The 24103-nt window shown below is 46.5% G+C and overlaps 2 protein-coding genes across 2 annotated transcripts; both read right to left on the bottom strand.

Annotated features, from left to right (window-relative positions):
- Positions 1-6921: 6921 nt before the first annotated feature.
- Positions 6922-15387, bottom strand: LOC132769781 (receptor-transporting protein 4-like). Its single transcript, XM_067466340.1, has 2 exons — positions 15087-15387; positions 6922-7942 (listed from the first exon to the last, which is right to left on the bottom strand). Exons 1-2 carry the CDS (start codon positions 15245-15247, stop codon positions 7474-7476), a joined length of 630 nt encoding a protein of 209 aa, XP_067322441.1. The 5' UTR covers positions 15248-15387; the 3' UTR covers positions 6922-7473.
- Positions 15388-18079: 2692 nt separating this feature from the next.
- LOC137096674 (receptor-transporting protein 2-like) lies at positions 18080-23499 on the bottom strand. Its single transcript, XM_067466339.1, has 2 exons — positions 23340-23499; positions 18080-18614 (listed from the first exon to the last, which is right to left on the bottom strand). The coding sequence occupies exons 1-2, from the start codon at positions 23483-23485 to the stop codon at positions 18116-18118; spliced, it is 645 nt and encodes a 214-aa protein (XP_067322440.1). The 5' UTR covers positions 23486-23499; the 3' UTR covers positions 18080-18115.
- Between the last annotated feature and the right edge of the window lie 604 nt (positions 23500-24103).

Raw genomic sequence — 24103 nt, 5'->3', positions numbered from 1 at the left:
TGGATCAGGAGATCCTCATCAAGATATCAATATTGCTGTACTTTTTGTCAATGGGCTGGCTCTGAGGGGCCAGACAGAAATGTTGTTTTGAAACCTTATGTCAAAAACCAGCTCAGGTTTGAGGGCTTTTAGCCATCATCTACCAATAAGGCCCAGGAAAGACCAGACATAATTCAACTATTAAAACAAATATTTCTCTTTGTCTGTACTGTAGCCACGTCTCCTCTCACACCACTAGCTGAGCAGTTGAAGCAGGGCCCAGGCTCTCATCGGTGAGTTGCATGAGTCCCCAGCTGCTCCTCCTGGCTTGTTGACGTGCCCCCCCCCCCCCCGGCCAATCAGCTGGAACAGAAATAAATACCTTGGTAGCTTCTGCTTCAACTTGGTGGGATTTATTTATTTATTTATTTATTTATTTGCTTTATTTCTATACCGCGTTTCTCAACCTTATTAGGCGACTCAATGCGGTTTACACAATGTTAATTAACACAACAATAACAATTAAAACACATCATACACAGTAGCAAATACACAACAATCATACATAATGCCTCGATCACAAACAAGATCCAGTCTCATAATCCTTGTGCCATTCCTATGTTCAATTTACCGTCATCCTATGTTCGATTGCGCTGATTAGCCAAACGCTTGCTCAAAGAGCCAGGTTTTAAGCTTCTTCCGAAACGCCAGCAGCGAAGGGGCCTGTCTGATGTCAATGGGTAGGGCATTCCATAGCCGAGGGGCCACCACCGAGAAGGCCCTGTCTCTCGTTCCCGCCAACCGTGCCTGTGACGCAGGCGGAACCGAGAGCAGGGCCTCCCCGGACGATCTTAATGTCCTCGTCGGTTCATAGGTGGAGATGCATTCGGAGAGGTAAGTGGGGCCGGAACCGTTTAGGGCTTTGTAGGCTAGCGCCAGCACCTTGAATTGTGCCCGGTAGCAGATTGGCAGCCAGTGGAGCTGGCTCAACAGAGGAGTGGTATGCTCCCTGAGTGCCGCTCCTGTTAGCAACCTGGCTGCCGAGCGCTGGACCATCTGAAGCTTCCGGGCAGTCTTCAAGGGCAGCCCCACGTAAAGCGTGTTGCAGTAATCTATACGGGATGTGACCAGAGCGTGGACTACCGTGGCCAAGTCAGACTTCCCGAGGTACGGGCGCAGCTGGCGCACGAGCCGGAGCTGTGCAAATGCTCCCCTGGCCACCGCCGAGACCTGAGGCTCCAGGCTCAGCGATGAATCCAGGATCACACCCAATATTCTAGAATATTGGCTTCTTTTCTCATCAGGCTAAACTCACAATGGCTTGGATCTCACTATCCACAGCCATTCTAAATTGCTCAACAGCCTTTTGAAATACCTCTTTTCACTCCTGAGAAAGAGTCTTGGATGGAGAAGGTTTAGTGCTGGGACACAAGCCCTGCAATGAATTTCCCCAATACACATGCAGATTAGGCCTGGGCGGTTTCGTTCGTTAATTTTGTAATTCGTTAAATATTCGTTAATTTTAGCAATTACAAAACGATTACAAAACTTATTTTTAAACCCGGAAGTGTTTTTAAATATCGAAACGGCATGCGCCAAATATTTTTGTATTTCCGTCCATTTCGAAAATACGTAAGATGGCTATGTTTGCTGGGAGCTCTCCTCTCTCTCCTCTCCTTAGCCAGTCAGAGCCTGAAAGAGGAGGAGGAGGAGAGGGCAGGGAAGGCGCCGGCTAAGCGAGCGAGCGAGAGGGCGAGCGACCCTCAGCGGGAAGGCGGCCCGTCCCTCCTTCCTCACCTTTGCGGTGGGTGTGCTTCGTTCTCCCAATTCCGCACTGAAACCTTAGCGGAGGGCTGGGCTAGATGGCCTTTGGGGAGCCCTTCTCCCAATTCCGCATTGAAACCTTAGGAGGGGGCTGGACTAGATGGCCTTTGGGGAGCCCCTTCCTCCAATTCCGCATTCAAACCTTAGCAGAGGGCTGGACTAGATGGCCTTTGGGGAGCCCCTTCTCCCAATTCCGCACTGAAACCTTAGCTTCGGAGGAGCCGGGCCCGACTCGGCGGCAGCGCTTGAGGGCCCGCCAGAGTGAGTGAGTGCCTGCCTTCCCTCCTTAATAATAATTTCTCCTCCCTATTCTACTAAATTAATAATTAAATTTAAAAAATATTGAAAAAATATTGAAAAAAAAAGGGCGCCATCTTTACAAAATGTTTTGTAAATATTAACGAAATTTCGTAAATACCGAACTTTTTTAAGGGAAAATTTTGTAATTATTTTAAATATCGAAACAAAAAAAAACCCCAAATACAAATCGATTTTAGAAACAAATTTTTGCGTTGTTACCCAGGCCTAATGCAGATTCAAACAGAACAAGGATGCTAACCTGAAAGCCTTCAACCAGAGTTTGTTTGTTTGTTTGTTTATTTATTTATTTATTTATTTATTTATTGGTGGGGACGAGGGACGAGGGACAGGGCCTTCTCCGTGGTGGCCCCTGACTCTGGAACTCTCTCCCCAAGGATATCAGACAAGCCCCAACATTGGCAGTCTTTAGGAAGAGCTTGTAGACGTGGTTGTTCCAGTGTGCCTTCCCAGAATAGGAAACTCCTAGCATCATGTCCCAATTGCACTTTACTAGAGATTTAAGATTGTCTGCACACCGCACCTATCTCCAAAAAAAACCTATCCATCTCACCTGTCATGTTCAGCATTTTAAAATTTTAATCATTACATTTGGCCCGGCCTTAGTTTTAAATGTGTCGTGGTGTTATTGTCTAATGTTTATTGCTATTGTTTTAATGTTTATTGCTTGTTTTATGAGTTTTATTTATTGTTGTATTTGTTATGCTGTTGTTTTATTGATGTGTTGGGCCTCGGCCTCTTGTAAGCCGCACCGAGTCTTTCGGGAGATGTTAGCGGGATATAAATAAAGGTTTATTATTATTATTATTATTATTATTATTGTTTACTTTATTTGTATACCGCCTTTCTCAGCCAATTGGCGACTCAAGGCAGTTTCCAACAAAACAGTATACATAAAACTCTCTGCCCCAGAGTGTGGTGGAGGCTCCTTCTTTGGAAGCTTTTAAGCAGAGGCTGGATGGCCATCTGTCAGGGGTGATTTGAATGCAATATTCCTGCTTCTTGGCAGAATGGGGTTGGACTGGATGGCCCATGAGGTCTCTTCCAACTCTTTGATTCTAGGATTCTATGAATCTATGAAAACGTAATAAATAAAAAACATTAAACAGTATAAGACATCACAAAAGCAATAAAAACAACATCATCAGCGTCTCATTATTCTCAAGCATTGTCCAATTGCATTGTCAGGTCATTCGATTTCCTATATTAGCTACTCTGTATTTGTAAACGCTTGCTCGAATAGCCACGTTTTAACTTGCCTCTGAAACGTCAAGAGGGAGGGAGCAGATCTGACTTCCATAGGGAGGGCGTTCCATAGCCAAGGGGCCACCACTGAGAAGGCACTGTCTCCTGTCCCCGCCAAACGTACTTGTGACGAAGGCGGGACTGAGAGCAGGGCCTCCCCAGATGATCTTAAAGTCCTCAGAGGTTCATAAGGGGGAGATACGTTCGGACAGGTAAGTTGGGCCAGAACCGTTTAGGGTTTTATAGACCAAAGCCAGCATTTTGAATTGGGACCAGTAGCAAACCGGCAGACAGTGGAGCTGGTGCAACAGAGGAGTTGTATGCTCCCTGAGTGCCGCTCCTGTTAGTATCATGGCTGCCGAGCGTTGGACTAGTTGAAGCTTCCAAACAGTCTTCAAAGGCAACCCCAGGTAGAGAGCGTTGCAGTAGTCTAAACGGGATGTAACAAGAGCGTGGACTACTGTGGCAAAGTCAGACTTCCCAAGGTACGGGCGCAGCTGGCGCATAAGCTTTAACTGTGCAAATGCTCCCCTGGTCACCGCCGAAACCTGGGGTTCCAGGCTCAGCGATGAGTCCAGGGTCACACCCAAGCTGCGAACCTGCGTCTTCAGGGGGTGTGTAACACAGGCTGTAACCCTATGCCCTGTTCGGCCTTGCAACTGACCAGGAGTACCCCATCCAACACAGGCTGTAACCCTATGCCCTGTTCGGCCTTGCAACTGACCAGGAGTACCCCATCCAACACAGGCTGTAACCCTATGCCCTGTTCGGCCTTGCAACTGACCAGGAGTACCCCATCCAACACAGGCTGTAACCCTATGCCCTGTTCGGCCTTGCAACTGACCAGGAGTACCCCATCCAACACAGGCTGTAACCCTATGCCCTGTTCGGCCTTGCAACTGACCAGGAGTACCCCATCCAACACAGGCTGTAACCCTATGCCCTGTTCGGCCTTGCAACTGACCAGGAGTACCCCATCCAACACAGGCTGTAACCCTATGCCCTGTTCGGCCTTGCAACTGACCAGGAGTACCCCATCCAACACAGGCTGTAACCCTATGCCCTGTTCGGCCTTGCAACTGACCAGGAGTACCCCATCCAACACAGGCTGTAACCCTATGCCCTGTTCGGCCTTGCAACTGACCAGGAGTACCCCATCCAACACAGGCTGTAACCCTATGCCCTGTTCGGCCTTGCAACTGACCAGGAGTACCCCATCCAACACAGGCTGTAACCCTATGCCCTGTTCGGCCTTGCAACTGACCAGGAGTACCCCATCCAACACAGGCTGTAACCCTATGCCCTGTTCGGCCTTGCAACTGACCAGGAGTACCCCATCCAACACAGGCTGTAACCCTATGCCCTGTTCGGCCTTGCAACTGACCAGGAGTACCCCATCCAACACAGGCTGTAACCCTATGCCCTGTTCGGCCTTGCAACTGACCAGGAGTACCCCATCCAACACAGGCTGTAACCCTATGCCCTGTTCGGCCTTGCAACTGACCAGGAGTACCCCATCCAACACAGGCTGTAACCCTATGCCCTGTTCGGCCTTGCAACTGACCAGGAGTACCCCATCCAACACAGGCTGTAACCCTATGCCCTGTTCGGCCTTGCAACTGACCAGGAGTACCCCATCCAACACAGGCTGTAACCCTATGCCCTGTTCGGCCTTGCAACTGACCAGGAGTACCCCATCCAACACAGGCTGTAACCCTATGCCCTGTTCGGCCTTGCAACTGACCAGGAGTACCCCATCCAACACAGGCTGTAACCCTATGCCCTGTTCGGCCTTGCAACTGACCAGGAGTACCCCATCCAACACAGGCTGTAACCCTATGCCCTGTTCGGCCTTGCAACTGACCAGGAGTACCCCATCCAACACAGGCTGTAACCCTATGCCCTGTTCGGCCTTGCAACTGACCAGGAGTACTCCATCCAACACAGGCTGTAACCCTATGCCCTGTTCGGCCTTGCAACTGACCAGGAGTACCCCATCCAACACAGGCTGTAACCCTATGCCCTGTTCGGCCTTGCAACTGACCAGGAGTACCCCATCCAACACAGGCTGTAACCCTATGCCCTGTTCGGCCTTGCAACTGACCAGGAGTACCCCATCCAACACAGGCTGTAACCCTATGCCCTGTTCGGCCTTGCAACTGACCAGGAGTACCCCATCCAACACAGGCTGTAACCCTATGCCCTGTTCGGCCTTGCAACTGACCAGGAGTACCCCATCCAACACAGGCTGTAACCCTATGCCCTGTTCGGCCTTGCAACTGACCAGGAGTACCCCATCCAACACAGGCTGTAACCCTATGCCCTGTTCGGCCTTGCAACTGACCAGGAGTACCCCATCCAACACAGGCTGTAACCCTATGCCCTGTTCGGCCTTGCAACTGACCAGGAGTACCCCATCCAACACAGGCTGTAACCCTATGCCCTGTTCGGCCTTGCAACTGACCAGGAGTACCCCATCCAACACAGGCTGTAACCCTATGCCCTGTTCGGCCTTGCAACTGACCAGGAGTACCCCATCCAACACAGGCTGTAACCCTATGCCCTGTTCGGCCTTGCAACTGACCAGGAGTACCCCATCCAACACAGGCTGTAACCCTATGCCCTGTTCGGCCTTGCAACTGACCAGGAGTACCCCATCCAACACAGGCTGTAACCCTATGCCCTGTTCGGCCTTGCAACTGACCAGGAGTACCCCATCCAACACAGGCTGTAACCCTATGCCCTGTTCGGCCTTGCAACTGACCAGGAGTACCCCATCCAACACAGGCTGTAACCCTATGCCCTGTTCGGCCTTGCAACTGACCAGGAGTACCCCATCCAACACAGGCTGTAACCCTATGCCCTGTTCGGCCTTGCAACTGACCAGGAGTACCCCATCCAACACAGGCTGTAACCCTATGCCCTGTTCGGCCTTGCAACTGACCAGGAGTACCCCATCCAACACAGGCTGTAACCCTATGCCCTGTTCGGCCTTGCAACTGACCAGGAGTACCCCATCCAACACAGGCTGTAACCCTATGCCCTGTTCGGCCTTGCAACTGACCAGGAGTACCCCATCCAACACAGGCTGTAACCCTATGCCCTGTTCGGCCTTGCAACTGACCAGGAGTACCCCATCCAACACAGGCTGTAACCCTATGCCCTGTTCGGCCTTGCAACTGACCAGGAGTACCCCATCCAACACAGGCTGTAACCCTATGCCCTGTTCGGCCTTGCAACTGACCAGGAGTACCCCATCCAACACAGGCTGTAACCCTATGCCCTGTTCGGCCTTGCAACTGACCAGGAGTACCCCATCCAACACAGGCTGTAACCCTATGCCCTGTTCGGCCTTGCAACTGACCAGGAGTACCCCATCCAACACAGGCTGTAACCCTATGCCCTGTTCGGCCTTGCAACTGACCAGGAGGACCTCTGTCTTGTCTGGATTCAATTTCAATTTGTTTACCCTCATCCAGACCGTCACAGCGGCCAAGCACCGGTTCGGGACCTCAAGAAAGGAAGAACCAAGGCATTTCTGTCATGAGTTGAGAGGAACAGTTTATTAAGAAAGAACAGCCAATACATAAGTTCAGGTATTTGATGACCAAACGGGGTCTACCGCACATATTTTAGGTTCATCATTAATAATCCTATAGTCCATGGCTTCTTAAATTTCTCCACTAAGAACCTCTCTTGAACCAAGGAAATTTTATGTGACCCCAGGTATAAGTATAAAAATCAAAGTTTTACTGATACTAAATTAGCTTTTGCAAGGCTTTCTGAACAGGCTGGTTTTGCTTTTTATGAAGGAAGTACATTTTGAAGTATCTTCTGCAAGGTCCACTGTAAACCCTGCCCAACATATCTATGTAAATGTCTAAAACAGCCATTAAGTGGCATTCAGACACCGTTTACAGTTGCCAAATTTTTCAGGACCCCAAGATTGACCAAAGGGGACCCCGCTTCGGATTGGGACTCACAGTTTAAGAAGCAGTGCCATCATCAACTGGGTATTTTAATTTATCAATTGTTTAGCATTCCCAAAAACTAATTACTCCAATGAGCAAGGAAAATAATCACAAACAGTAGGATAAAACAAAAGAATCAGAGAATGGCACAAACAAAGGGACAACAAGATTCATCTGGTCTTATGGATGATGGTGCTGGGGTTCCTGGCTCTTCAGTGGTCTCTGGAATCTCTATGCTTTCATACCGCCAGCTGGGAGCTGTTGCATGGTGCCCTCCACTTCTGTGTATCCCCAGGTGGTAAGCCTCACAATATTCAAGCTTGTGAGGACCAGTTCTGTGGGTGTCCACCTCGACTAATTCGGTGTCATGAATGGGCTCTCCATAGCACTTCTTTCGTATGCTTCTGATCAACTGGTTCACCACTTTCATCACAGCCTCTTCAGTAAATTCTGGCTCCTCATACTTGGAATGGCACACAAGGCACTGTTGTCCGCAAAACCTCATCTGGACCCTTCCTTGCCTCGTGTATGGCTTCCAATGCAGGTGGAATAAGATGAAAACTCGGTGAGACGACCAGTGACGGAAGCATTGTGAGCATGTGAAGCTAAAAGGAAGAGATGGAGAAACCAAGAGAAGAGGGTTTACAGTGCAATGCCTCTGCTAAACCTCAGAGAAGAGGGTTTACAGTACAATACCTATCCTAAACCTTAGAGCCCAAAGCAATGGTTTTGGGTAGCTAAGTTTCCTAGCCACCCAACAAACAGATTCTCCTCCGCCTGCTTGGGGTTGTCATACAACCCCCCTGTTGCGCCAACTCCACTGGCTACCGATCTGCTACCGGGCTGAATTTAAAGTGCTGGCGTTGGCCTTTAAAGCCCTAAACGGTTCTGGCCCAAGCTACCTATCCGACCACATCTCTGCCTATGAACCCACCAGGACTTTGAGATCTTCCGGGGAGACCCTGCTCTCGATCCCGCCTGCTTCTCAAGCTCGGCTGGCGGGGACGAGAGATAGGGCCTTCTTGGTGGTGGCTCCTCGGCTGTGGAACACCCTTCCTACGGACATTAGGCTAGCACCATCTCTAATGGTATTCCGCAAAAAAGTGAAGACCTGGCTGTTTGAGCAGGCGTTCGAATAATTAGTGCAATGATTGGTTAATGAACACTGGAATGGAACAATGGATGACGAATCTGGAACATGTTTTTGATGACGAGACGACAGTGAATGGGTATTGTAGTAACTGTTTATTAATTGTGTAATGTGTTAGGTTGTTAACTGTTTCTATACTGTAGCACTGAATTTTTGCTGTTCGTATTTGTTGTGAACCGCTGTGAGTCGCCTTCGGGCTGAGAACAGCGGTATATAAGTAAGGTAAATAAATACATAAATAAATAATGTTATCTGAAGCCTATTGACAATCTGGAATTGTAATGCTGTTTTTCCAGTTTCACAGACAGGGTAGAATGAGTCATAGAACGGAAGAAAAAGAGTAGTGTCTGAATCGAAGGAGAACACAGTCCCACTCTGTTCTGCTTTGGTCAGGCCTCACCTGGGGGAATGAGAGCCATGTTTACATCTTGAGGAGGGGGCAAGCTTGTTCTCTACTGTTGTTGAGACTCATCATCACACTAAAGAAAAAAATCCACTTAAAATCCAGTTTCTGTCTCCTGCAGAATTCTGGGGTTTGTAGTTTAGTGAAGCTGTTAAAGGCTTCTCCCTAAACTACAAACACCAGAATTCTGCAGGAGGCAGAATTTGGAATTTAAGTGGATTTTTTCTCTAGTTTCATCACTTATGCTTGAAGCTCAGGCGTCGGCGGTGGCCAGGAGGGCCTTTGCACAATTAAGACTCGTGCACCAACTGCGACCGTACCTCGTGAAGGCGGATCTCGCCAGGTGGTCCATGCCTTAGTCACCTCCAGATTGGACTACTGCAATGCATTCTACGTGGGGCTGCCCTTGAAAACGGCTCGGAAATTTCAATTGGTCCAATGGGCGGCGGCCAGATTGTTAACTGGAACTCCTTACAGGGAGCGGTCAACCCTCCTGTTTGAGGAGCTCCACTGGCTGTCATTCATTTTCCAGTCCCAATTCAAGGTGCAGGTTCTTACCTACAAAGCCCTAAACGGTTTGGGACCCGCCTACCTGCGTGACCGCATTTCTGTGTACAAACCCACATGATCTCTCCGATCATCTCGAGAGGCCCTGCTCGCGCTCCCACCTCTGTCACAGGTGCAACTGGTGGGGATGAGGGAAAGGGCCTTCTCGGTCGTGGCCCCTTGTCTCTGGAATTCACTCCCTAAGGACATTAGGCATGCCCCAACTTTGGCAGTCTTTAGGAGGAGTCTGAAAACGTGGTTATTCCAATGTGCCTTCCCAGAATGAGAAACTCCCAGCAATCTGCCCTTAAATGCACTTTATTAATGACCTAGGATGGTTTTTGCACGCCCATCACTTCCCGAAAATCCATCCTAATCATATTTTACCTGCCATGCCCAGCATATTTTAAAATTTTAATTATTACATTTGGCCCAGCCATACGTTTTTAAATGTTGCTGTGTTATTGTTAATGTTTATTGTTTATTTGCTGTTATGAATATTATTTACTGCTTGTATTATTGTTGTTTTTGCTTTGTTATTGCTGTGTTGTGGGCTCGGCCTCATGTAAGCTGCACCGAGTCCCTTGGGAGATGGTAGCGGGGTACAAATGAAGTGTTGTTGTTGTTGTTAGTGTAATGAGGCCATGGGACACAGAACAATGCAAAGAAAAGAGACTCCCCCTGAATACTTTGAAGAAATTCCTGACATTTGGAGCTGTTCAACAGTGGAATATGCTGCCTAGGAGTCTGGTGGAGTCTCCTTGTCTTGCAGTTTTTAAGCAGAGGTTGGGTGACTTCTGTTGGGAGGGTTGAGATAGAATCATAGAATCATAGAATCATAGAATCAAAGAGTTGGAAGAGACCTCATGGGCCATCCAGTCCAACCCCATTCTGCCAAGAAGCAGGAATATTGCATTCAAATCACCCCTGACAAATGGCCATCCAGCCTCTGCTTAAAAGCTTCCAAAGAAGGAGCCTCCACCACACTCCGGGGCAGAGAGTTCCACTGCTGAACGGCTCTCACAGTCAGGAAGTTCTTCCTAATGTTCAGATGGAATCTCCTCTCTTGTAGTTTGAAGCCATTGTTCCGCGTCCTAGTCTCCAGGGAAGCCGTAATCAAGCTTGCTCCCTCCTCCCTGTGGCTTCCTCTCACATATTTATACATAGCTATCATATCTCCTCTCAGCCTTCTCTTCTTCAGGCTAAACATGCCCAGTTCCCTAAGCCGCTCCTCATAGGGCTTGTTCTCCAGACCCTTTATCATTTTGTTTGCCCTCCTCTGGACACATTCCAGCTTGTCAATATCTCTCTTGAATTGTGGTGCCCAGAATTGGACACAATATTCCAGATGTGGTCTAACCAAAGCAGAATAGAGGGGTAGCATTACTTCCTTAGATCTAGACACTAGGCTCCTATTGATGCAGGCCAAAATCCCATTGGCTTTTTTTGCCGCCACATCACATTGTTGGCTCATGTTTAACTTGTTGTCCACGAGGACTCCAAGATCTTTTTCACACGTACTGCTCTTGAGCCAGGCGCCACCCATTCTGTATCTTTGCATTTCATTTTTTCTGCCAAAGTGGAGTATCTTGCATTTGTCACTGTTGAATTTCATTTTGTTAGTTTTGGCCCATCTCTCTAATCTGTCAAGATCGTTTTGAATCCTGCTCCTGTTCTCTGGACTATTGGCTATCCCTCCCAATTTGGTGTCGTCTGCAAACTTGATGATCATGCCTTCTAGCCCTTCGTCTAAGTCATTAATAAAGATGTTGAACAGGACCGGGCCCAGGACGGAACCCTGCGGCACTCCACTTGTCACTTCTTTCCAGGATGAAGAGGAAGCCTTGGGGAGAATCATCCTCTGCGTTCGTCCATTTAACCAATTCCAGATCCACCTCACCGTAGTTTTGCCTAGCCCACATTGGACTAGTTTCCTTGCCAGAAGGTCATGGGGAACCTTGTCGAAGGCCTTACTGAAATCCAGACACGCTCCATCCACGGCATCATTCCCCGCATCTACCCAGCTTGTAACTCTATCAAAAAAAGAGATCAGATTAGTCTGGCATGACTTGTTTTTGATAAATCCATGTTGACTATTAGCGATGACTGCATTTGTTTTTAAGTGTTTGCAGACCTCTTCCTTAACAATCTTTTCCAGAATCTTGCCCGATGGTGTTTTCCTGCATGGAAGAAGGGGGTTGGACTGGATGGCCTTTGGGGGACCTCTTCCAACTCTGTGAGTCTATGATTTGAAGGCTTTAAATAACACCTTCAATTCAGATTGGAAGTGTATTGGCAGTCAATGCAATTCCTTCTTACTTTTACCACTTTGTCACAATGGACCCCAAGATACAGAATGGGAGACGTGTGGCTCGAGAGCAGGACATGTGAAAAAGATCTTTGAGTCCTCGTGGACAACAAGTTAAACATGAGCCAACAATGTGATGCGGCGGCAAAAAAAGCCAATGGGATTTTGGCCTGCATCAAGAGGAGTGTAGTATCTAGATCCAGGGAAGTCATGCTCCCCATGCTCTATCCTGCCTTGGTTAGACCACACCTGGAATATTGTATCCAATTCTGGGCACCACAATTAAAAGGAAGATGTTGACTCTAAACTGGAATATGTCCAAAGGAGGGCAACTAAAACAATCAAGGGTCTGGAGAACAAGCCCTATGAAGAGCGGCTTAAAGAGCTGGGCATGTTTAGCTTGAAGAAGAGAAGGCTGAGAGGAGACATGGTGAGGGCCATGCATAAATATGTGAGAGGAAGTCATAGGGAGGAGGGAGCGAACTTGTTTTCTGCTTCCCTGGAGACTAGGACGCAGTGGAACAATGGCTTCAAACTACAGGAAAGGAGATTCCACCTGAACGTTAGGATGAACTTCCTGACCGTGTGGGCCGTTCAGCAGTGGAACTCTCTGCCCCGGAGTGTGGTAGAGGCCCCTTCTTTGGAAGCTTTTAAACAGAGGCTGGATGGCCATCTGTCAGGGGTGCTTTGAATGCAATTTTCCTGCTTCTTGGCAGAATGGGGTTGGATGGCCCATGAGGTCTCGTCCAACTCTAGGATTCTAGGATTTTATGATTCTATGACCCAGCTTTGTCCTGTCTGCTTTTGCATCCTAAAAAAAAGTCAAAGTTAGATACGACATAAATGGGAACTAGGGATACACCTGCATTATACAATGAATGTCATTTGAGGCAATGTGAACTGCCATTGCTGAATGCTATGGAATCCTGGGAGATCTACTTCTGCAAAGTCCTGAGCCTTCTCTGCCCAAGAGTGCTGGTGACTTGCCAAACTAGAACTCCCAGGATTCCATAGCATTGGGTCACGGCAGTTCAAGTGGTGTCAAACAGCATCCATTCCACGGTTTCACTGCAAACTAAAGCCCCTTTTACACTGCCATGTAAAATCCAGATTATCTGCTTTAAACTGGATTATATGGCAGTGTAGACTCAGGTAATCCAGTTCAAAGCAGATAATGTGGATAATGTGAGCTAAGTATACTGTGAAAACCATTTTTTTTAAAAAAAAAATTGCTGCCATTACAATATTTCATTGCTGAAAAATTAATAAACAAACAGATTTGAAATAAATCTATTTTGAAAAGGTGAAAGGTCAAAAACAGTACAACAGGCAACTATGAACAACTCCTGTAGTAAGTTCATAAAAGCCCATTGCAAGAGAAATGTCTTCACTTGATGGGAGAAAGACCTCTAATGGGGATCCAGTTTAGTTTCACCAAGACCCCTTTTATACTGCCATATAATCTAGATCAGTGTTTCTCAACCTGGGGGTCGGGACCCCTGAGGGGGTCGCGAGGGGGTGTCAGAGGGGTCGCCAAAGACCATAAGAAAACACAGTATTTTCTGATGGTCATGGGGATTCCATGTGAGAAGTTTGAGCCAATTCTATCATTGGTGGAGTTCAGAATGTTCTTCGATTGTAATGAACTATAAATCCCATCAACTACAACTCCCAAATGTCAAGATCTATTTTCCCCAGACTCCACCAGTGTTCACATTTGGCCATATTGAGTATTTGTGCCAAGTTTGGTCCAGATCCACCATTGCATGAGTCCACAGTGCTCCCTGGATATAGGTGAACTACAACTCCCAAACTCAAGGTCAATGCCCATCAAACCCTTCCAGTGTTTTCCATTGGTCATGGGAGCCAAGTTTGGTTCAAATCTATCGCTGGTGGAGTTCAGAATGCTCTTTGATTATAAGTGAACTATAAATCCCAGCAACTACAACTCCCAAATTACAAAATCAGTCCTCCCCCAACCCCACTAGCATTCACATTTGGGTGTATTGGGTATTTGTGCCCAGTTTGGTCCAGTAAATGATAATGCATCCTGCATATCAGATATTTACATTATGATTTATAACAGAAGTAAAATGACTGTTACGAAGTAGCAACGAAAACAATATTATGGTTGGGGGTCACCACAACGTGAGGGCCTTTACTAAGGGGTTGCGGCATTAGGAAGGTTGAGAACCACTGATCTAGATTATCAAAGCAGATACATCACATTATCTGATGTGAACTGGATTATCCGAGTCTACACTGCCATATAATCCAGTTCAAAGCAGATAATCTGGATTTTATGTGGCAGTGTAAAAGGGGCCCTAGAAATGTGTCCCAGAATCTTGGCACAATCACCAAGAAGTCCTTTTCTTGAATGCCTATTTATTTATTATTTATTTATTTATTTACAGCTTTTATATTCTGCCCTTCTCACCCCGCAGGGGACTCAGGGCGGATTACAGTGTACACATATATGGCAAACATTCAATGCCAATTTTTGACATACAAACATATACAGACATACACAGAGGCTATTTAACTTTTTCTGGCCACCAGGGGAGCTGTCGCTTTCATCGTCCATCTGCGACGCTGATGAAGCACTTCCGCATTCCCCGCATGCTTCCCTGCTGGAGTGCTTCTTTATGGCCTCATAAATTAGTTAATTTAGCCTCCCCACACTTTAAGGTGGTACCTAATTTTCCTACTTGACAGGTGCAACAGTCTCAGGTTGCAAAGGTCGACAACAGGCTACACAATTGTTTGGAAACCCACTCCAACCCGGGCTGGCTTCGAACTCATGACCTTTTGGTCAGAGTGATCTTAATGCAGCTGACACTCAGCCAGCTGCGCCACAATCCCTTTGAAGGTGGTGGCACCAAGATATTATTTTCACTTGATATCTTACAATTGTTACTCTGAACTCTGCACATGCTCATGGGCATCCAGGTCGCAAATGCTTTGAAACCAACATGTGAAGATGCCTCAGTCTCAGTTGTCAGATATTTAAGATTACCTGCGTAATACATTTTCAGTAACGAAATCCATTAGTATTATTAGAATCATAGAATCAAAGAGTTGGAAGAGACCTCATGGGCCATCCAGTCCAACCCCATTCTGCCAAGAAGCAGGAATATTGCATTCAAATCACCCCTGACAGATGGCCATCCAGCCTCTGCTTAAAAGCTTCCAAAGAAGGAGCCTCTCTACCACACTCTGGGGCAGAGAGTTCCACTGCTGAACGGCTCTCACAGTCAGGAAGTTCTTCCTCATGTTCAGATGGAATCTCCTCTCTTGTAGTTTGAAGCCATTGTTTATTATTATTATTATCATCATCATTACCTTGCATTGGCATGTTCCTGCAATGAGTCCTTCCATCCATATTGTAACTGGTGGAAATCAAGTGCCTTATCCATCGTCAGTCTCCAGGCATCATTTGGTTTCTCTCTCCTGATCAGTTCTTCAAAAACTGCTCTCCAATAATCCATATTTAGCTTCTTCATGATTTTTGAGACCCGATCTTCTGAACAAAAAAGACAATACGACTGGTTGTTTTACAAAGTACGATCCAAAAGTGCTGGAATGTGGGAGCAACGGCTGATCTACTGATTCTTAATAGCACCAAAGGACTCTGGAGTTTCAATCTATTGCAATGGTTGCTATGGAGAGGATTTCCTTTGTCCTCTTCCTATAAACACCCAGTGCAGAAGTTCCAGAAACGAAACTTAGAAAACAATAATGCTGTAATCCTTGTTGAAACAGCTACACCCTTGAGTCTATATTTTAGATGTGACTGACTGCATATGCAAACAAAATGGGGAAGGATGGAGTAGAGTATGTAAAGGATAAGTGCTCTCTGCTCATTTATATTGACACAACAAAATAAATTTTATTGATTAGCCCTTAGGCCAGGAGTCCTCAAACTTTTTAAACAGAGGGCCAGGTCACAGTCCCTCAAACTGATGGAGGGCTGTATTATAATTAAAAAAAAAACATTAATTAATTCCTATGCACACTGCACATATCTTATTTGTAGTGCAAAAAACACTTTAAAACAATACAAAAATTAGAATGAAGAACTTGTTGTTGTTGTTGTTCATTCGTTCAGTCGTCTCCGACTCTTCGTGACCTCATGGACCAGCCCACGCCAGAGCTCCCTGTCGGCCGTCACCACCCCCAGCTCCTTCAAGGTCAGTCCAGTCACTTCAAGGATGCCATCCATCCATCTTGCCCTTGCTCGGCCCCTCTTCCTTTTGCCTTCCACTTTCCCCATCATAATTGTCTTCTCCAGGCTTTGCAGTCTCCTCATGATGTGGCCAAAGTACTTCAGCTTTCCCTCTCGTCTCCTTCCCTCCAATGAGCAGTCGGGCTTTATTTCCTGGAGGATGGACTGGTTGGATCTTCTCGCAGTCAAGAACTAGTTTAACAAATATAAATTTATTAGTATTTCAGTGGGAAGTGTGGGCCTGCTTTTGGCTGATGAGATAGGATTGTTGTTGTTGTGTGCTTTCAAGTAGTTTCAGACTTAGGTTGACCCTGAGCGAGGGCTAGGTAAATGACCTTGGAGGGCCATATCCGGCCCCCGGGCCTTAGTTTGAAGACCCCTGCCTTAGGCCATATAGTGACACAAGCTTAGGTACACAGGGATATCCGGGTTAGGTCTCTTGTAACGTCATTTAAAAGAAATTGTTATTGTATTGTCGAAGGCTTTCATGGCTGGAATCACTAGGTTCTTGTGGGTTTTTGCGGGCTATAGAGCCATGTTCTAGAGGCATTTCTCCTGACGTTTCGCCTGCATCTATGGCAAGCATCCTCAGAGGTAGTAAGGTCTGTTGGAAGTAGGAAAAATGGGTTTATATATCTGTGGAATGGCTGGGCCATAGCAGAGCACCTGATGAACCAGCCTGGACACAGCATATTATTTGAGAACACAGAAATGCTGGACCACACCAACAACCACCATGTCAGACTACACAGAGAAGCCATTGAAATCCACAAGCATGTGGACAATTTCAACAGAAAAGAAGAGACCATGAAAATGAACACAATCTGGCTACCAGTATTAAAAAAACTCTAAAATTATAACAGCTAAACAACAGAGAGGGAAAAAACCAGGCACAGATTAACACCTCCCAGCAACAGATTTTCCCAGGCTCAGGCAGGCCTTCAAATGCTAATGAAGGTGATCAGCTGAAACATTCACACCTAACTGCAGCAGGGAAGAGCTCCTTGCCCCACCCCAGCCATTCCACAGATATATAAACCCATTTTTCCTACTTCCAACAGACCTCACAACCTCTGAGGATGCTTGCCATAGATGCAGGCGAAACGTCAGGAGAAATGCCTCTAAAACATGGCTCTATAGCCCGAAAAAACCCACAAGAACCTAGAAATTGTTATTGTTTGCTTTTATTTTTATAACTGCTTCCATTAGAAAATGCATAAAAATGTGGGTGTAGTACATCTCCCTGATGTCGAATCCGCCCGTGGCCCCTGCTTTCCAGCTGATCTGACCAGCTGCAGGGAGTTCCGCAGTTCCTGGATGCCCTGTTGGGCCAACTCTGATGAAATGTGCCCCAGCAGCAGCCTCAACCAAGGACTCTCTGCAACCTTGAGCTCTCTCCTTTTGCATTTCTCCCCAGCCCAAACATTGTAATAAAACCCCTAATAAAGACTAATTGAATTGTAACCTTTACCTTCTCCACTGGAGAAATTACACTGCTTAGCCGGTATTGCACCACCTGACATCCGCCGGGAAGTAGCAGCCAATAGTGAAAGGACCAAGGCAGTGACATCTCCAGCTCATCCCCTGTTGGGTAACAGCCAGCACGTCAACGACTTAAATCTAGAAATAGTTTTCTAAGATCTACAGAGACACTCGCTGGAACACCTCAGCAAGCGAGAGTCCAAAAGTGGCAGGCTCAAACCCAGAACCTCAACCAATGGCTGATACCAAATGAGAGACTCCCCCCTGGGCACACAGAGGACTGGGCGACTTGGAAGGCGCTGAACAGACTGTGCTATGGCACCACCAGATGCAGAGCCAACCTTCAGAAATGGGGTCACAAAGTGGAATCCTCGACATGCGAGTGCGGAGAAGAGCAAACCACTGACCACCTGCTGCAATGCAACCTGAGCCCTGCCACATGCACAAGGGAGGACCTTCTTGCAGCAAGACCAGAAGCACTCCAGGTGGCCAGATAGTGGTCAAAGGACATTGAATCAACTACCAAACTCACACATTTTGTATTTTCTCTATTTGTTTGCTTTGTTCTGTTAGAAATGTAATATAATTGACTGGCTGCCCTGACACGAGACATAAATAAGTGCCATAATCAACTGGGTATTTTTATTGTTTAGCATTCGAAGAACTATTTTTTCCGATCAGCAGGGAAAATAATCGCAAACAGAAAGATAAAACAAATGACGCAGATGGCACAAACTAAGGCCCTAGTAGGTTCATCTAGTCTGATGAATGATGGCACTGGGGTTTCTGGCTCTTCATCCCTCCAGTCGGGAGCTGTTGCATGGTGCCCTCCGCTTCTGTTTATCCCCAGGTTGTAAGCCTCACAATATTCATGCCTGTGAGGACCGGTTCTGTTGGTGTCCACCTGGTCTAATTCGGTGTCATCAATGGGCTCCCCATAGCATTTCTTTCGTATGCTTCTGATCAGTTGTTTCACCACTTTCGTCACAGCCTCTTCAGTAAATTCTGGCCCTTCATACTTGTTGGAATGGCACACAATGCACCGTTGTCGGAAGAACCTCATCTGGACCCTTCCTTGCCTCGTGTATGGCTTATAATGCAGGTGGAATAGGATGACAACTCGGTGAGACGACCACTGACGGGAGCATTGTGAGCATGTGAAGCTAAAAGGAAGAGATGGAGAAACCAAGAGAAGAGGGTTTACAGTGCAATGCCTCTGCTAAACCTTAGAGAAGAGGGTTTACAGTACAATACCTATCCTAAATTGTAGAGAAGACAATTATGCTGGGGAAAGTGGAAGGCAAAAGGAAGAGGGGCCGACCAAGGGCAAGATGGATGGATGGCATCCTTGAAGTGACTGGACTGACCTTGAGGGAGCTGGGGGTAGTAACGGCCGACAGGGAGCTCTGGCGTGGGCTGGTCCATGAGGTCACGAAGAGTCGGAGACGACTGAACGAATGAACAACAACCTATCCTAAACCTTAGAGCCCAAAGCAATGGTTTTGGGTAGCTAAGTTTCCCAGCCACCCAACAAACAGATTCTCCTCTTGGGGTTGTCATGTTATCTGGAGCCTATTGACACTCTGGAATAGTAATGCTGTTTTTCCAGTTTGACAGACACCCAGCCCAACTTACAAAAGCCCTTTGTCTCACCCTGGTCATTCCACAGATAGAATCATAGAATCATAGAATCAAAGAGTTGGAAGAGACCTCATGGGCCATCCAGTCCAACCCCATTCTGCCAAGAAGCAGGAATATTGCATTCAAATCACCCCTGACAGATGGCCATCCAGCCTCTGCTTAAAAGCTTCCAAAGAAGGAGCCTCCACCACACTCCGGGGCAGAGAGTTCCACTGCTGAACGGCTCTCACAGTCAGGAAGTTCTTCCTAATGTTCAGATGGAATCTCCTCTCTTGTAGTTTGAAGCCATTGCTCCCTTGCGTCCTAGTCTCCAAGGAAGCAGAAAACAAGCTTGCTCCCTCCTCCCTGTGGCTTCCTCTCACATATTTATACATGGCTATCATATCTCCTCTCAGCCTTCTCTTCTTCAGGCTAAACATGCCCAGTTCCCTAAGCCGCTCCTCATAGGGCTTGTTCTCCAGACCCTTGATCATTTTAGTCGCCCTTTAGAAGCATACGAGAAGCTCGGCCTGTCATTGAACATTGAAAAAACCAAGGTGCTGTTCCACCAGACACCAACCAACCCCTCTCCAATGCCAGTGATACAGCTTAATGGTGTAACATTAGAAAATGTTGACCATTTCCGCTCCCTTGGCAGCCACCTCTCCACCAAAGTCAACATCGACACTGAAATACAACACCGCCTGAGCTCTGCGAGCGCAGCATTTTTCCAAATGAAGCAGAGAGTGTTTGAAGACCAGGACATCCGTAGGGATACCAAGGTGCTTGTTTATAAAGCTATTGTCCTCCCAACCCTGCTCTATGCCTGCGAAACGTGGACTGTCTACAGACGTCACATGCAACTCATGGAACAACTCCATCAGTGCTGCCTCCAGAAAATCCTGCAAATCTCTTGGGAAGACAGGCAGACAAACGTTCAGCGTGCTGGAAGTATCAAAGACCACCAGCATTGAAGCGATGGTCCTCCACCACCAACTCCGCTGGACCGGCCACATTGTCCGGATGCCCAACCACCGTCTCCCAAAGCAGTTGCTCTACTCTGAACTCAAGAACGGAAAACGGAATGTTGGTGGGCAGGAAAAGAGATTTAAAGATGGGCTCAAAGCCAACCTTAAAAACTCTGGCATAGACACTGAGAACTGGGAAGCCTTGGCCCTTGAGCGCTCCAGCTGGAGGTCAGCTGTGACCAGCAGTGCTGTAGAATTTGAAGAGGCACGAATGGAGGGCGAAAGGGAGAAGCGTGCCAAGAGGAAGGCGCATCAAGCCAACCCCGACCGAGACCGCCTTCCACCTGGAAACCAACGCCCTCACTGTGGGAGAAGATGCGGGTCAAGAATAGGTCTCCAGAACATCTCGAGTAGTTGCTGGAAGTGTAGGAAAGAGATGGGAACTTTCTTTCATCAATGGTGGTCTTGTAAACAAATAAAAAAATTCTGGAAGGAGATACACCAGGCCTCTCAGAAAATTCTGAAAACCAAATTCCCACAAAGGCCAGAGACATATCTATTATCTACTAGGAATCGTGAATACGAAATTAGACAAGAATCAAGAAAGAATACTTTTCCTGCTCGGTACTGCAGCTAGGATAGTACTTGCCAGAATTTGGAAACAAAAAGAAGTCCCAAGCTGGGAAGATTGGATTCTTAAAGTCTTTGACATTATCCAAATGGACTGTCTTTCACAAAGATTAAAAGGAACGTATAAAAGGACAAACTGGACAGGATTTAAAGACTATATTAGAAGCAGGGGGATTCCAATACAGATAGATCTGTCTAGCATCTGAAACCGAAGATCAAAGGAACATTGTCGGCAGAAACAACAAGTAATTAAAAGTTAAGGACTCTTGGAAGACTTTTGGGAAGTACAGCAAATTTTCCCTTACCTTGACCCCCACCCCCTCCCATCCCTCCTCCCCCATACCCTTCCCCTTCCCCCCCCACCCCCGCCCCTACGACTCTTTCATTCTATTGCATGTTTGTATATGTCTATATTTGCAAAACTTAATAAAAATCTATTTAAAAAAAAAGAATAGGGCTTCACAGCCACCTACGAACCCACAAAAATAGTCATCAAGGAAGACCATCTTACTCGTCTAACGAGGGATCGCCTAAGTAAGTAAGTAAGTAAGTAAGTACGTAAGTAAGTATAATCTAGATTATCAAAGCAGATAATCCACATGATGTGAACTGGATTATTTGAGTCTTCACTGCCATATAATCCAATTCAAAGCAGATAATCTGGATTTTATGTGGCAGTGTAAAAGGGGCCCTAGAAATGTGTCCCAGAGTCTGGGCGCAATCACCAAGAAGTCCTTTTCTTGAATGCCTCTCCAGGTGGTGGCACCAAGATATTATTTTCACTTGATATCTTACAATTGTTACTCTGAACTCTGCACATGCTCATGGGCATCCAGGTCGCAAATGCTTTGAAACCAACATGTGAAGATGCCTCAGTCTCATATAGGGTATAGGGTTACAGCGTGTGTTGGATGGGGTTACACTTCCCCTGAAGACACAGGTTCGCAGCTTGGGTGTGATCTTGGACTCATCGCTGAGCCTGGAAACCCAGGTTTCAGCGGTGACCAAGGGAGCATTCGCACAGTTAAAACTAGTGCGCCAGCTGCGCCCGTACCTTGGGAAGCTTGACTTGGCCACGGTAGTCCATGCTCTAGTCACATTCCATTTAGACTACTGCAACGCTCTCTACCTGGGGTTGCCTCTGAAGACTGCTCAGAAGCTTCAAATGGTCCAATGATCAGCAGCCAGGATGCTAACAGGACCGGCACTCAGGGAGCATACAACTCCTCTGTTGCGCCAGCTCCACTGGCTGCCAATTTGCTACCGGGCACAATTCAAAGTGCTGGCGTTGGCCTTTAAAGCCCTAAACGGTTCTGGCCCGACCTACCTGTCCGAACGCATCTCCTCCTATGAACCAGTTAGGACGCTAAGATCATCTGGGGAGGCCCTGCTCTCGATCCCGCCGGCTTCAAAAGCACGCCTGGCGGGGATGAGAGACAGGGCCTTCTCAGTAGTGGCCCCTCGGCTGTGAAACGCCCTTCCTGCAGATATTAGATCGACCCCCTCCTTGCTGGCATTCTGGAGGAAAGTAAAGACCTGGCTGTTTGAACAGGCATTCGACTAAGCAGTGTGATTGATTGACTGACTATCGGAACACGGAATATCGGATAACGAGTTTGGATTCTGATTTCATTGATGAGACCTGATGGATTTGTTATATTGATGTTGTTGGGGTTCAGCCTGAGTTTGAACTTGAACCTGATTCTCTGTTTGTTCCTCCTGATGCTAATGAAAGTATATTTACTGATGCTAGTGGAAATGTACCTTTTGATGCCAATGCTCCTGAAATTAGTGAGGAAGAATCTGCTGTAGGTTTGGAAAATGCCAATGTTCCTGAAATTAGTGAGGAAGGAACTTCTGTAGATTTGGAAAATGAAAGTACCAGTGTTCATGAGAATGTTTCAGAGGGAGACCTTGAACTTTCCCTCCCTTCTGCACCTGTTAACTGTAATGACAACAGAAGGGGCCAAATTTGGGAAGACAGAAGTAAAACACTCAGTTTGCGTCGATCCTCCTGAATTCAAGAATTAAAAACATTGGCCTCAAGACAGAAGGGCGGTTCACGGAACCGATTCTTGAGTTTTAATTGCTTTACGCCAGGCTGATTCCCTCAGTTCAGGCATCGTTTCAGAATTGATGAAGACCTTGGCAGTTCTCCTGGTTCCCTGGCCATAGTATGGAAAGATTTCTAGGATATCAAGTACGGTTAGTGGATTGCTAACAGATTCAAGTATTTCCCAGTGAGGCTTTTGGTTTTGCTTTGTCCATTTAAATTCATGTTTGCTGATTTTGCTGTGGCTTTTGACTTGCATTTTTCCTTTATTTTGTAACCATTTTTCTTCAATAAAAAAGGATTGTTTTTCACAGCCAAGTGTGGTGGAGAGTTATCTTAGGGCCTCGTTCCCTGCTCTGGATTGCAACAGATGTAGTGATGTATTGATATTGATGTTTAATGATTTGTGATGCTATTGCTTTTAAATGCTTAATGATTTTGTATTGTGCATACCTAAATTGTTGTAAACCGCTCTGAGTCGCCTAAGGGCTGAGAAGAGCGGTATACAAATAAAGTAAATAAATAAATAAATAATTGTCAGATATTTTAGATTACCTGCGTAATACATTTTCAGTAACAAAATCCATTAGTATTATCATCATTATCATCATCATTACCTTGCATTGGCATGTTTCTGCAATGAGCACTTCCATCCACGTGGTAAGTGGTGGAAATCAAGTGCCTGATCCATCGTCAGTCTCCAGGCGCCATTTGGTTTCACTCTCCTGATCTGTTGTTCAAAAACTGCTCTCCAAGAATTCATATTTAGCTTTTTCATGGTTTTTTTTTTAGACCCCATCTTCTGAACAAAAAAGACAATACGACTGGTTGTTTTACAAGGTACTGTCCAAAAGTGCTGGGATGTGAGAGCAACGGCTGATCTACTGATTCTTAATAGCGCCAAAGGACTCTGGACTTTCAATCTAGTATTCCATTCAATTGTAGCCCATTGGTCAGGTGATAGTGACAATATTATTAGCTCATAATATACTAGCCGTCCCCTGCCACGCGTTGCTGTGGCCCAGTCTGTTGATCTGGAAAATAAAGTAACGAGAAAGTGTTGGTTTCTAATATATGTAATTTCTTTATTCTTGTGGGTAAACAGTATTTTTTGCTGTTTCTTTGTCACTGTTGATGTGGAGAGTGTCTGGTTTGCCTACTCTGGAACAGGCAACATATTATTGTCTTTCTTTAGGGGTCCCTTTCAAATCTATATCTCTCTCTGTGTGAATCATATCTATGTATTTGTTATCTATGGCTGGATGGATCTTTGTCGGGAGGGTTTTGATTACGTTTTCTTGCCCTGGTGAAGGGAGTTGGACTGGATGGCCTTAAGTATTTTCTGTTGGACATGGGGGTTCTGTGTGGGAAGTTTGCTCCG

Source organism: Anolis sagrei, chromosome 3 (genome assembly GCF_037176765.1).
Source record: "Anolis sagrei isolate rAnoSag1 chromosome 3, rAnoSag1.mat, whole genome shotgun sequence".
In the NCBI taxonomy this organism is placed as follows: Eukaryota; Metazoa; Chordata; class Lepidosauria; order Squamata; family Dactyloidae; genus Anolis; species Anolis sagrei.
The sequence above is the reverse complement of the archived record's forward strand: the minus strand, read 5'-3'. Positions and strand labels throughout refer to the sequence as shown.